This window comes from Bidens hawaiensis, unplaced genomic scaffold, assembly GCF_021521415.1.
Source record: "Bidens hawaiensis isolate Kalapana, Puna unplaced genomic scaffold, B.hawaiensis_p1.1 tig00017162_1, whole genome shotgun sequence".
NCBI lineage: Eukaryota > Viridiplantae > Streptophyta > Magnoliopsida > Asterales > Asteraceae > Bidens > Bidens hawaiensis.
This window is the reverse complement of record NW_027492597.1, coordinates 187,261-201,699: the sequence shown is the minus strand read 5'-3', so window position 1 is coordinate 201,699 and position 14,439 is coordinate 187,261. Positions and strand designations below refer to the sequence as shown.

At 33.9% G+C, this 14,439-nt stretch overlaps 1 protein-coding gene, 1 long non-coding RNA gene and 1 pseudogene across 2 annotated transcripts; 1 reads left to right on the top strand and 2 right to left on the bottom strand.

Annotated features, from left to right (window-relative positions):
- The first annotated feature begins 2,536 nt into the window (after positions 1–2,536).
- On the top strand, positions 2,537–4,916 carry LOC143553259 (uncharacterized). The gene is made up of 3 exons (XR_013138802.1): positions 2,537–2,650; positions 2,844–2,971; positions 4,330–4,916. It is a non-coding gene; the product is annotated as an uncharacterized LOC143553259 (long non-coding RNA).
- A 142-nt stretch (positions 4,917–5,058) lies between these two features.
- LOC143553258 (putative terpene synthase 13) lies at positions 5,059–7,290 on the bottom strand (annotated as a pseudogene).
- Positions 7,291–11,034: 3,744 nt separating this feature from the next.
- On the bottom strand, positions 11,035–11,346 carry LOC143553275 (histone H4). The gene has a single exon (XM_077043298.1). It carries the CDS (start codon positions 11,344–11,346, stop codon positions 11,035–11,037), a length of 312 nt encoding a protein of 103 aa, XP_076899413.1.
- Between the last annotated feature and the right edge of the window lie 3,093 nt (positions 11,347–14,439).

Here is a 14,439-nt window from a genome sequence, read left to right as displayed (position 1 = left end):
CGAGGTCAATTCACACGAGGTGACCAAAAGGGACCAACGGTGAGCCTTCATGCGATCGCTTCATACGACCTTTGGATTTGGTCGGCATTCTTTGGTGTTCCCGGTTCCAACAATGACATAACCGTCTTAGAGCAGTCTCCTGTGATGGAGAGTTACATATCTGGGACCGTTCACGTCGCTTCGTTTTGGGCTAACGATACCTTCTACCATCATGGGTACTATCTGGGTGATGGAATATATCCAGAGTTCGCGATAATCGTTAAAACATTCAGAGACCCGATGGTTGAAAAAAGACAATATTTTAAGAAAGTGCAAGAGTCTGCGATAAAGGATATCGAGAGGTGTTTTGGTGTTCTTCAACAACGATGACATTATGTTAAAAATCATTGTCGTCTGTGGTCTTTAGAAAGAATGAGATGTGCTATGTATGCGTGTATCATAATGCATAACATGATCATCGAGGATGAGGGAAGATCAATATGTCCAACTTTCATACCGGACCCGGATCCACCACGGACTCCAGCAAGTATGGAGCAACGACTGGAAAACTCGGATTCCGTGCGGTCAAGAGAGATACATAACGTACTAAAGGAGGATTTGGTCCAACATCTTTGGATGTATCGGCCTCTGCCTGGTGAAAACGATGATCAAAACGAGGGCAACAATGAAGACGATGATGAAGATAACGACGACGATGGCGAAGACGATGAAGACGACGACGACAAAGACGACGACGACGAAGAGGGCGAAGACGAGGGCAAAGACGACGACAACGTCAACAACGACGAATAGTTTTTTATTTTATTTTCATGTAATATTTATTTAATAAAATATTATTATTGTTTGATTATTCTTATTAAAAATTAAAAAAAAAACAAAAAGTGTAAAAGTGAATAATGCCGGGGGGTGAAGAGTTATGACTACAACCTGTTTTTGTAAAAAACCATAACTCTAACTGAACGTCACATGACACATAATGTCTGGATATGAAGAGTGATGACTACACAATGTCGAAGGTACTAATTTAGAATGGCGTAGTTTTGTCAACATCCTTTTTTATTTTCCTCCGAATTTAAAATACATCACATCACGTCACATGAGTGCGACACAAAACAAAGAAATTAAATTACAAAAATGAATAGGAGACGTGGCGATATTTTCACCATTATTATTATTCAACTCCGATTGATTGATTGATTGATTCATCTGTTAGTTAGATCGGTACCATTATCTCTTTTTATTTTAATTTTGAATGTTGTTGTTACAAACAAGCCCTAAATTAAATTTTACTACATGCTGAATTCAAAATAAGATCAACTGACATCTCTTCTTTTTAGATTTATTCTGTTTGTTTTTTCGACCTCGTTGTTGTTGATGCTTCATGTTTAATTAGTCAGGATTTCATTTGAAGGATATAATGATGAGTGCAACCATCAGACGTAAAGCTTTGTCTCTGCTCAATAATGTATGTATGCTTGCTTCTGCATCATTCATTTTTCGTTTTTATAGAGGTGTTTGTTTGGATGCACATTTATACCTAATATGACAACTTTTATATATATGTCACTTTAGCACTTAACAATTCCGTATACTCTCCTACTATCAACAAGTTATCCTTTTGCAACTTGCAAAACACTAACAATTGTAACAAGTAGGAACTGATCAAGACTTAAAACACCTATATCAGGAATATCGCCAATATGATCTGTACCGATATTCTGACCAATATTTCACATGAGGACAGATAAACGAGATATCGCCGAGATTGACTACAGAGATGTTTATGCATGTATACTGCCATTCTTATGTGCATAATTGATATATTCGTGATAAACTATAATAAGTTGAAGTTGTTGATTAGGGCATTGCGCAATCAATAGAGAGGACCCAACCTGCATTAGCAGGATCTGCATCACGTGGATATGTTGCTGGTATCCCAATGCTTGAGGTAGTTCGGTTATTTCTTTTTTGATTAACGTATGCCATATTATAATAAAGTTCTGTGAAGTTTTGACATTTCATACGGTAATAGAAATTAGAAAGTAACATATTACTTGATTAAATGTGTTCTCCAAATAAGTTTGACCATGTTCACTTGTTAGCTCTCACTTTTGTTGAATTGTGACATTAATTGTTGCTATCATGTGTGATTCTGCTAGGAAATTGGAAGAAAGTCAAAACTGGTGCCGGATTTCATCAAGGTATGTTTAATATTGAACAAGAATATCCATTATCCAAACTGAAATTCATGAATTTGTTAACATAAATCACTAGATGATGTACGACTTGAATAATTGCAGGTCCTCCTGCTTACTCAAAATCCTTGAGGTAGAGAATTATGTTCTTCTTCGTCACTCCTTTATTGTATACTTTTTCATATGGTTCTCATTGTTAATCTTATGGAAAAGATAAATGTTGATGAAAACTTTATTAACTGCTAGTTTATGAAAAATATTATTGTAGTTAGCTTATAATTATCATACTGCTGTAATAAAAAAGATGAAACACCATCCAAACACACCCTTATTGACCTAATATTTGAACCCAACGTTTCATTTACAACAATTTTCTTGTCACAGGGACGTTGTATCATCGCCTAAAACAGATTTTCCAACCCAAACATGGAGTAGATCTTTCTTTACATACCGTGGTATGCTTTTTCAAGCGTCTTAAATCTACTTATTATAATTTATAAACCATGCAAGTTTTTTAGTATTCAATATATGTTGAATACCGTTTTTTTTTTATTTTATGTTCATATGATGAAATTCTTTTTGCTTAATATTACATACAATCAATTTTTTGTAAGTTCTGGCATCCATAATGTGATTATCTTGAAACAGAACCTGCTAAATTAGAGAAGACAGTCAACACCTTGGTCAAAAGGACACACACTGCCCCTGCTTATTTTACTGCCTCGGGTGCTGTTGCTGGAAGTGTGTTAAGTACTCCCATTGTAAAGGCTCCACAGGTGCGTGTTTAAATCTTTTGTTTTTAACTACGAAACTTAATTTTCTACAATTTTTTTAATTGTAATATACTCTTGTCAATTTAAAATTGTAAAAACATGATAAGATTTGGCTAACTATATAGATTTAGGTAACACGTTAAAAATTTGTCATGTTTCTGAAGTACCTTTTATTAACGACAATGTAATAGAATCATGTGGGACCAAGTCATTGGCATCAATCATTGATTAGGGGTGAATATACCATAGCTATCAAATGCGTTAGGCGCAAAGGCCTCTCTGAGGGCCTAGGCGTAAAAAAGGCGTGGATCTAAAAAAGCGCATCTAAATTAAAAAAATTATATTTGATAGATTGCCGTTACTGTTGCTAATAACCTCGACTCATCTGGTAGCCTCTGTTATGCAGAGTTAATTATCGATCAATCACTAGTTCACTATATTTGATAGATTGGCGTTAATCGTTAATTTTGTTAATCCGATGATTTTTTTGTAAATGGTTTAAATATATTATTCAGAAAATATCAAATCCGTAGGATCCTCCTATAATTGCGCCTAAAGTGTTGCAAGTCGGTGGAATTGCGCTTCGCCTGAAATTAGCGCTTAGGCAGCCAAAGCGGGTGCTTTTGATTACTATGGAAAATACAACCGGATTATTTATTAATGTGTTGATTATGTTTATGTTTTGTCTCTAACCGGTCAAAAGGGGGTAAGACAGAAACTAGTCCATTTATTTGAAAGAAATGTGTAGGCTTGTAAACGTACCGAACATTCATTGAATCGTTCATCGTGAAGTTTGTTCATGTTTGGTTATATAATAAACGAACGAACAGGAACAAAATCTGTTGTTTAGTTAGCTAAATGAACGAACATGAACACGTCTTGTTTGTTCATTTATGTTTGTTTAGTTCAAGTTTGTTTAAGTTTGTTCATTTACTTTCGTTAATATACTCATTTAAACTTTAGGCTTATTACAGTTTATTCTAGTTTTAATAAGATTTTAGGCCCAAAACATTTACTTTCTGTTGGTTTTAGCTCAGATATGTTCATCTGTTTTCAGTTACGTTTGTGAACATACACGAACTCATTCATTTCTTAACGAACAAACACAAACAAGAACACCCCCTTTGTTTGATTGTTTGTGTGATCATATGTCCGGTTAAAGTTAAACGAAAGAACACTAACATGCTCCGTTCATGTTCGTTTGGCTCGTTTACACGCTTAGAAACGGGTCATATGGTAGGTTGAAAATCTCCAAAGTGTATTCTTAATGCATAAGGCCTCCTAAATGATTTTCTCTAGAACGTCTAAAGAAATTTGTATTAATCCATATATTTTATTTACTTTTCTTTTGGTGTTTGCAGGCGGCAAAACTAGGCCTGGGCTCGACAGTATTTTCAACTTTCCTACCAAATCTTGCTTTATTTTGGCATATAAATAACGGTATTGAAGAGATACTGGCAGATTATGTTCACCATGAAATGACCCGAAGCCTGATCTTGGTGTTAATGAGGCTCTTCCTTATAGTTGCAGCAAAAGATGTTTTTGTGGCCACAAATTAAATCCATCCTTGTCAGAGTTCATAGGTTTGATCAATAACTGTTGTCTTTTATGTATTTTGAATACGGTGAACGCTCCGAATAAGGATTAGTCCTAGAAAGTTATAGGGCTTGTGAATGATTCGGTTTTTGAGGTTTTGGTTGATGGAATCGTTTTGACTTTTGATTTTTAAGCATGACTTTTTTTTTTCTTTTTTATATCATAAAGGGTGTATAATGGCCTTGATCGTTCTTAACATGGTTGTTTGATTACTAGTAGATTCGGCAAGTATATTATAACGAAGATGCAACGCGATCTGAAGTTTTGGCGACCATGCTTCTTTTTAAAACGGAATCTTCAATATTTACTCTACCTTTTTTTTTGTTCTTATTCTCTCAAGTTTGTTCATAAGAAAACTAGGAGAATGTGAAAAATCTTAAAATTAAGTCTTTTTAGTTCTACCCATACACAAGCTTTGTATTGTACAAGATATATAACATGTCCACTTCATTGTATTAACTAAAATAGTTAGTATATAAAACTGTCTCAGACTCTCACATGATAGACTTGATATAGCCTTCTATCAGATCAAATGAATTGTTGTGTTTGTAACCATACATTGATGGAATCAGCCGTGCAAAGTTTATAGAGCCTTTCAAGAAATTTCCCGAAAAAGGGTTAGGGGAGAGGCATTGTTTGTTTTAACGCTTCCATGTGTCTGAAATCATCTTCCTGACGTGCTCCCGGGCAATTTTAATAGTACTATACTCATGTTCCATGAGGAGACACTTGACATATGATCCATCATGGTCGTCTTGATTCTCTTCCTGTTAGAAAGATCATATATCGAGTCAGTTACATATCACAAATTAGTAAAGGGGTTAGCTAAACGTACCCATTTAGATTTTCAACATACCCCTTCTTGAAAACACAAAATCAAAAAGTTTTGCCCCTTTTAGTATGGATATGGGTAAATATTAGTGATGTAAAAAGTTGAAAGGGAAGTGCAACATATCAAAATGGAGGGACAAGGTATGTTTAGCGCAATTCGTAAAGGATCTAATACATTGTCAACATAAAATTTGAGTAAACATTTTAACCTGTTCAGATTTCAAATCATCTGTAAGACGGAGAATTTTTGAAACCGATGATACAATGCCATGATCATTGTCAATAAGGTTCCCTTTTTCTTTGGTGGCGCCATCACCAAGGAGGTAAAACATGTGAACTAGGAAAACTTGTACACCCGAACTGATCATCCCATTCTTCAAGTATTCTTCCGGCTTTGGAATATGCCCAGATGCAAACCATTTTGCTTCCACCAAAAAGGCATCAAACAATGTCACCCACTGCAAAATTGTTTTGGAAAGTGTAGAGGTAATAATATATTGGATAATAAAAATATTACTTGCAAGTGGTATGGTGTTCGTCCCACAAAAGTGGCCGGTGTGGGTTAAAATCCGTAATGAGTTTATCTTTGTGCTTGTTTATTATTTACTTAAAATCTAATATCACAATGAACAGTATATATCATACCGACTTTCGTAAGGATTTTATGGGGTTAAATCCATGTTTGTCATAAACTCTGCGCGCAATCTCATTTGTAGTGTCATATAAAGCTTTGAAGCATGACTTATCATAGTATGGAAGCTGCTTTACAGGGCCAATATCCCACCTGCAAATATATATATATATATATAGGGGAAGGTTCACGTACATTTTGATCTTAACATGAGTATGTAGGAAATAATGCCAATTTATTTAAAAATGTGAACGTAAGAAACAATACCAACTACAATGCCAATCTACATAAACAATGACTTATAATAACAAAAAAAGAACCTAAAAACTACAACAAAAGAATCAAAATCAAGACCTAAATAATAACAGCATATACCAGCAAATACTTATAACAGCAAAAGAAAACATCTAATAATAACAAAAAAATATAAATAAGCAAATACTTATAACGTCTCATAATCGAAAATTAGCAAATACTAACAAAAAAATAGCAGCAAACACCTATAAAAATAAACCTAATCATAACAACAAATTGGTTCTCACTGTTTTCATGTTAAGAATAAAATGTATTTGATCATGTTTCTATATATATATTTGTGTGTATTAATGATCGAAAATATTAAAAAGTAAAACATAAAAAAATTAGAAATGATGTTATGGTTTGTTGTGTACATGTTGACCGCTTCTGTAAGTAGAGTAAGTTCATTAAGGCTTCCATAGATATCAAAAATATCATCTATGATATAAATGAGAGAGACGGTTTTTGTAAGATCGATTCTCTGCTGCGACAAGGTCGGATTTGATAAGGAAACCATAGGCACAATATACCACTTTAGAGGTTGGTTCCTTGCAAGATTTAACTCTTGCCCCAACCCTAGGTCCTCCCACCACCTACAATAGAAAAACAAGAGTATGTAAATATACGTGTGCAGTTGTGTACCATGCACATATACATACACACATACAGACATAAATATACATGTTTACCTACATAACTTTATGTTTTATTTTTTAGTTAATTTTTATAAAATAAATATGAGATTTTGGTGTTTGATTGGTCCATGCAATAAAAATAAGCAAATAAAACATGATCTTCCGCCCGCATGCCATGTTTTGTCAAAACGTTTGCACCCCAAAAGCTGTGAACAGGCCCCGCCAGTATTAATGGTGTGAAGGTGTTTCTAGCTTATTCGAGTGGCTGGGGTGCCTGGATCTACTAAAGATAGCCCGCCAACAAATATCAATCTATGAGTAGAACATCGACGGTGACCAAGATGACTTGTCACTTGTCACAAGGGGAATATTTTATTATTATTTCAAAGCCATGCTAAAAGAATATCGAAAGGAGCATCACCATCAGCCAATATCGATTATGAACATGTCCCGGTTTAAAACTGAATGTTGGTTTGAGAAGCTCGGTTGTCAAGTTGAACCGTTACATTTTTATACTTGAAACCCGGTCTGGCTTGAACATAAAACGGTTCATCATTTTTTACCAAAATCAAACTTGTTTCAAGTCCGTAACCCGATTTGTGCCCTCACCACTTTGATAGAATTTGTGTGAAAGTAAACATAAAATAAGTTTTGCCTATATTAGTTTTATATTATGAACATATTGTTTATCTAAGTGTCCTTAATTTCGTATCAATATTTTGGCTAGAGGGTTTTGATTAAATATATATAAGTAAAACTATCGTTCAAATCAAAGGAAAAAAAATAGGGTTACGGAGGTGTAAATAACAAAGTGTGGTTAATTATGCTACATATAACTAGAGTAGTTACACTACCGGGATAATTATTCTACTTGTACAAGCAGTTAGGCTATGTGTAGTGGAAGGACTACATTGATGGACGATTTTTAACACGTGGCGTCACGTCAGCAAAGGACGATTTTCATTTTAGGATGTAGTGGTTTGTAGCCCAGTATCGCCCCACTACACAATACACATTGCCTTACACTACTTATAACGAAAGTAATTACACTTGTAGTTATACAAAGTAGTTACTATAATACAATTACGCTACCTCTAAACTATAGTAATTACACTACTAGACCCAGTAGAATCCCACTTAGAAAACAAGTAGTAGTATGGTTTGGAAAAAATATCATCATTCCAAACCCGATTGGCGGTGACTTTAAACAAATAACCGAGCAGTCTCTGACACGTGTGTTACCAGTTTACCACACTATATATCAGTGGTCCGCGAAGCAGTTGATCACCCCCACCTACTGTAACAACTCCCTGCAAAAAGGCCCACCAAAGATAGACAGACAGACAGACAGACTCATTACTTACAATTACAGAGAGAACAAGTTCTAGTGAGAGAGAAAGAAACCCTCTCTTTCTCTCTCTACCTATACATACACCATAACTGTATATATATACCTCGATTGCTGGATACTCTGATTCTCTCCTTACGGCCGCCGCGATCATTCAATGCAGGAAAATTAATTAATTAAATAATAATAATATTCGTAACTGGAGAATGAAAATTAATATTATGTTGCATTGTGATCGGGTATTCATTAGTTTTGATCTGTAATTCGATATTCCGATTGCTGATTGTGCCATGTTTTCGATTTTCTTCAACTCGGCCAACATTACTCGGAGTTGGTCCAACTCGGAGCTAGTCGGCTCAACTCAGTTAACTTGCTTCAAGTCAGAGTTTCACATATTTTCGATATATTTTCACGGAGATACCAACATGTTTGGATCAAATACAAATGATTTTATCGTGAAAAGTTAACAAACTAGTATTTATTATTAGTACATAATTTTTGAACTAGAGCAATTATTATAACATTATTTTACTTTTTTAATAACATAATTACTCTAGTTCAAAACTGTAATTATAATAGTTATTTGTATGTTTAGTAGGTTAATTTTATTTGTATCGGATCCCACCCGAGAATTAAACGATTTCTATGTCTAAGTTATTACTAAAGAATATAAGTATCAACTTTTGAAATGTATTCTTTTGATTTGTATTGATATTAGCGTATTTTGGTATAAATATTAGTATACTTATGGTATCTGGCATATATAAAATTACTTGAAAATTAGTTCGTTTTTTTTTTTAATAATTGTCATGTCTCAATACTCCCCGAGGTCTCCCTGCCTAGGCTTACAATTTCGCAAGCGACCGAGTGCCTAGCCACTTTTGCAACATTGGTGTGAAGCAATTGTTTTTCGTGAAGTTTCTACAGCAAATAATATTAAAAGTAACCGGAGATAATGATTTATCTGTTGCGTTTGGTTAAATCAGACTTTATGTAGGTTAAGTTTATATTCTGTGGAACCCTAGCACATGGTATGTTATTGCAATAGTGAGTTAAAGAGGCCTTTTGTATTATTGTGCTTTATGATGCTATTTAAGGCAGAGGACTGCTTTTAGCTAAACAATGAATGTCTCATTTCAATTTTTTCGTTATGCATTGACCCCTTTCAACCTAAACCCGTCCTGACCTAAACCAAACTAACCTTTTTTGTATCGAATCATTCCAACGTTACCCTTTTAGACCCATGACCCGAACGCCCGAACCCGCCCGATTCGTTTGCCGGTCTTTAATGGTAATTTTAAATGAAAAGGTATAGCAATACCATACTCAAATTAAAGAGAATATAATACTCGTTTTTATTGTATACTATTTTTAAAAAAATATTAGCGAATGAAAAGGTTATACACGTTTAAACGTCGTCGGGGTAATTGATTTAAAATAAGGGGTATATATGTAACTAATATATATATTAACAAAATGTGATTAAAGTTAAGGAATTAAACTTGTAATTACCGTAACATATTTTGGTAAAAGACAAAATTATCAAAGACTAAATTGCCCCTAAAATGCTTAATTTTATGTATTATAGCTTGCATGGGAAATTTCATATAAAAGTAACCAAGTTTTAAAAGTGTTCCAATTAGGTCACTCAACTTTAAAAAGAGTTCCAATTATGTCACCCAACTTTCATATTTTATTAAATTAAAGGTTTTAACATGTTTTTTAACGTTTTTATTTTTTGTTTCACATAGGAAATCATTTTATCTATTTTTTGATGTTGACGTTGAATAGCGACATGGATTTTATTTTTTATTTTTGAATTTAATATAATTAACGTTTTCAATTTTTTAAAAATATAACTACATATATTGCGAATTCCGACCCCTACATCTTACCCTCCATTTATTTCTTAACAAACAAAAAAATCGGTGAGACTCGATTTGAAGATTTAGTGACCCTATTTGAAAAAAATATGCATGAATGACCTAATTAGAACACTTTTGAAAGTTGGTTGCTATTCTATGAGATATTCCCTAGTTTGTATTAAAAGCAATAGGTTTGGTACCTCTTAAAAATTAAAAAATCTCTCACTCATAAATTATATACAATAAAGATAAGTTTATAACTCTTAAATGCTAGTTTTAAAGGCGTCTTCTAAAGGTTGATACTTCAAAACATTCATGTTATTTGTAGATTGTACAACTAGCATGGAGCAAAATATGTGTTTTTTATTTAAAAACTACATGTTTTTTATTTTATAACTATGTGAGAGACTGAGAGTTATGTAAGAGTCGTTATTGTTTTAATTTTTTTTCTTTTACAAGTTTACCAGTATGTCTAAAACCTAATATTTGATGGTTTACAAATGAGTATCAGCCAATTACACTACTATTAGCTCTAATAAATAACACAGGGAGATATTATGCCATTACAAATGAGCAAATGATATATGATACCAGTATCGAACCATAACCAAAACAAGCATTTTAATACCAACACTAAGTATTCAAGAAAAGCATGATCGGTACTAGTACTGGTTGGCACTAATCTTTACCAAATTTTTGCCTGCATTACCGAAACATCTGTCCCAAAGACAATAATAACAAACAATTTGCCATAATCAACAACCACCGAATCCAACATTTCAACAAACATAGTAGAATCCAATTAAACATCCAAATTCAACAATCCAATTCTTAATTAACAAACTAATAACACCATGAAATAATCAGCCTCCAAATCCATAAAGAGTTCGTCCTTGTCTCTTGAGAGCGTACACAACATCCATAGCAGTCACCGTTTTCCTACGAGCGTGCTCGGTATAAGTCACCGCGTCACGAATCACATTCTCCAAAAATATCTTCAACACGCCACGGGTTTCCTCGTAAATCAGCCCGCTGATTCTCTTAACCCCGCCTCTTCTCGCCAGCCTTCGGATTGCGGGTTTTGTGATTCCTTGAATGTTGTCGCGGAGGACCTTGCGGTGTCGCTTTGCTCCGCCCTTGCCGAGGCCTTTTCCGCCCTTTCCACGACCAGACATGTTTGAAATGAGATTGGGGTGTATAAGATTTGAATTTGTTTTGAGTGAGGTGGAGATGAGGGATTTTAAGGTGGTTTTATAGTTGAGGTTTTTGGAGGGAGGATTTGAATTTTGGGGGGATGAATGATCCGTGTGAAGTTGTGATGGTGATTTTGAACCGTTGATTGATTTGAAGTTGTTTGAGAGTGTGGATTGATGACATGGATTTTTATGTGTTTATTCTTTTTTTTTTCTTTTCTGTTTTTTCATATTGATAATTTGTGTGACCATATGCAAAAAGTCTTTATTTTGAAATTTTGAATCGATTCTAATTTCTAATAAAAAATTGTTAAGGAAAAATTCAAATTGATTATTTTTGGCATAGACAAAATTTTATCTTTACATCAAATTTCAGTGGATGTCCTTTATCTTTAAAATTAACATAATTTATACTTTACGTTTTAAGATGTTTCATCGTTTGTCCTTTAAACCTAACTCAGTTTTCCTCGTTAACTTTAGTCATGTGTTATGCACATGAGAACAAATTGGTCATTTTACCTATTAAACTAACACAATAAAAAACATATATATATATATATATATATATGTACACACACTCTTATCTCTCTTTCCTCCCACCAGCCACCATCACCCTCTCTTCCACCACCACTCCTTCATCTTTCCCTAAATCTAAAAACCCCTCTCTCTCCCTTCTTCCTCTATTCACACCATCAGACACAACCCGGATCTCCGGTAACAATCACCATCACCTTCAGCAATCCACACCGTCTAACACCTAGCATCACTGACTTCGGCACCTGCAATTTAAGGTTCCTAATTTCATAGGGTTATTTTGATGCTTGTTGTTACAGAGAAAAACATGAGAGAAAGAGAGCGGGAGAGAGGCACGATTTCTTCTTCTACAAATAAACTCATCCAGTTAATACCCAAATCTCATTTGAACGGATCAGTAGGCTTATATCATTTGCACGCATCGACAGATCTTGGGGTCTGGGATTGAGTGTGTATATTCGGATCATGGTTTTGGGATGAAATCGAACGACATTAGAACGAATCCAGTCGTCGGCTAGGGTTTGATTAGCGTCAATTGGGGTGACAATTGCGTTTGGTACCATTAGCGGCACTGAAATTTAGGTGTTTGAGTGACTTGATGATTTTAGAGTTTGCATCGGTGATTTTGGTGTGTATTATCAGACTGTTTTGGAGATGCGCTAGGCTTGATAGTGTTCGAACTGACCCGATTTAGCGGTGGTGGGTAGAGGGGGAGAGAGAGAGAGAGAGAGAGATAGAGAGAGTGTGTGTATTTACATATTATATATATGTTAAAGTTTTTTAAACCAATAGGTAAAATGACTAATTACGCTCATGTGCTTTGTACATGATCAAAATTAACGAGAAAAACTAACCGAGTTAGCGTTAAAGGACAAACGGTGTAACATTTTGAAACATAAAGTACAAATTATGTTAATTTTAATGATAAAGGACAACCACTGAAATTTGATGCAAAGATAAAGAACAATTTCTATAATTTTGTCTTTAGCATATATAAAAATCGATATTTTAAAATTTCTCAATTAATTCTAATTTGTTGTGTGATTATGATTTGTCCATATAATCATAAGTTTTTTTTTTCTAATGGTGGCTGTATGCAAACTACCTTAAAATCTACTTCTAATACGAAGAAATGAAATAAATATGGGGAATGAAATACAAAAAAAAAATGAAATGAATCATTACTATTTCTTTGTGTTGTTTGGTTATTACGTATAAATGAAATAAATCACAACTTTATTTATTTGTTTATTAAATAGTAAACAACACACATAATATTTTTGTCAATTAATGGAACGGTAATAACTGAATACGATATAATAATAAAAATATAATAATAATTATAACTTAATAATAGTTATACTATAATAAAACGATGACAATGAAACTTTTGAACATTTTTCATTTCATTCCTTGAAGGAATGAAAAAAAAAGCACCTCATACTAAATAATGAAAAATGTTACATTTGGAAGGAATTGCATTTCTTATGAATGATTCATTCAATTTATTAATGACAACCAAACATGTTTTATTTCATTTCTTTAAAATGATCCATTCCATTCCATTCCGTGTATCATTACTTCATATCAAACACTACCTAGATGTCGAATTGTTGAACAAGAACGTTTGGACCTCTAGTTGACTAGCTAGCACAACAGAGTGCCCTCTAGTTAATCAAACCAGTTGTTCCACAATTTCTTTTCTGTAGAATAGTGAAATAACTATTCCTAAACTTAATTTTGAAGAGCATGATGTCATTTTTATTAACTTCCATCCTCTTATGATTGTGATCAGAATCATAGTATTTGGAAGGATTCTTAAGTACCAATACTTCACCACTGTCAATCAATAACGTCATCATAATGTATGGTCCAAAGCAAAATGAGTTCCACATCATTGGATACTATATTATCAGTTGTTGCTTTCAAATGATGCTTCCACATGAAGAATTCATCATGAATTAGGGTTGTGTGTTTGTCACTTTGTTGATTGAACTATTTTATTAGTTCTCAATTTCAAAATGGCGTCTTACAATTTACAAATTGCCTAACACTGATCTATTTATAGTCGTGGTCTAATAACAGCACCATAAAGAAGTTAAAGCTCAAACATTCTTCATCCGTGAGAACTTCACATCCGGGTTAACTTTAGTGGTGTATACATGTAAACATGTATATTTGGGTGAGCTTGTATATCTGAGTTAAGTTGACTCGGATACACAATACACATCCGGATCAACTACAAAAACAACTTTTGATCGCTTCAGCCTCAAGATATGGCCCAACAGTTCGTTTAGAACATTAACAAACGAACATAAGCGGGCACACACACATTCACTTTCTTAACAAGCAACGAACGAACACAAACATGCTTAATTCATGTTAATTCAGTTTGTTTATAGGCTGAATACCAACATTAAATGCAACATTATACAAAGACGCCATGATGTTCAAGGTCATAAGATGCTTTGGACCAGCATGCATACGGCAAAAAAGACAAGAAACGACTCGATGTTAGGATACAAGCATTAACGGAACAGT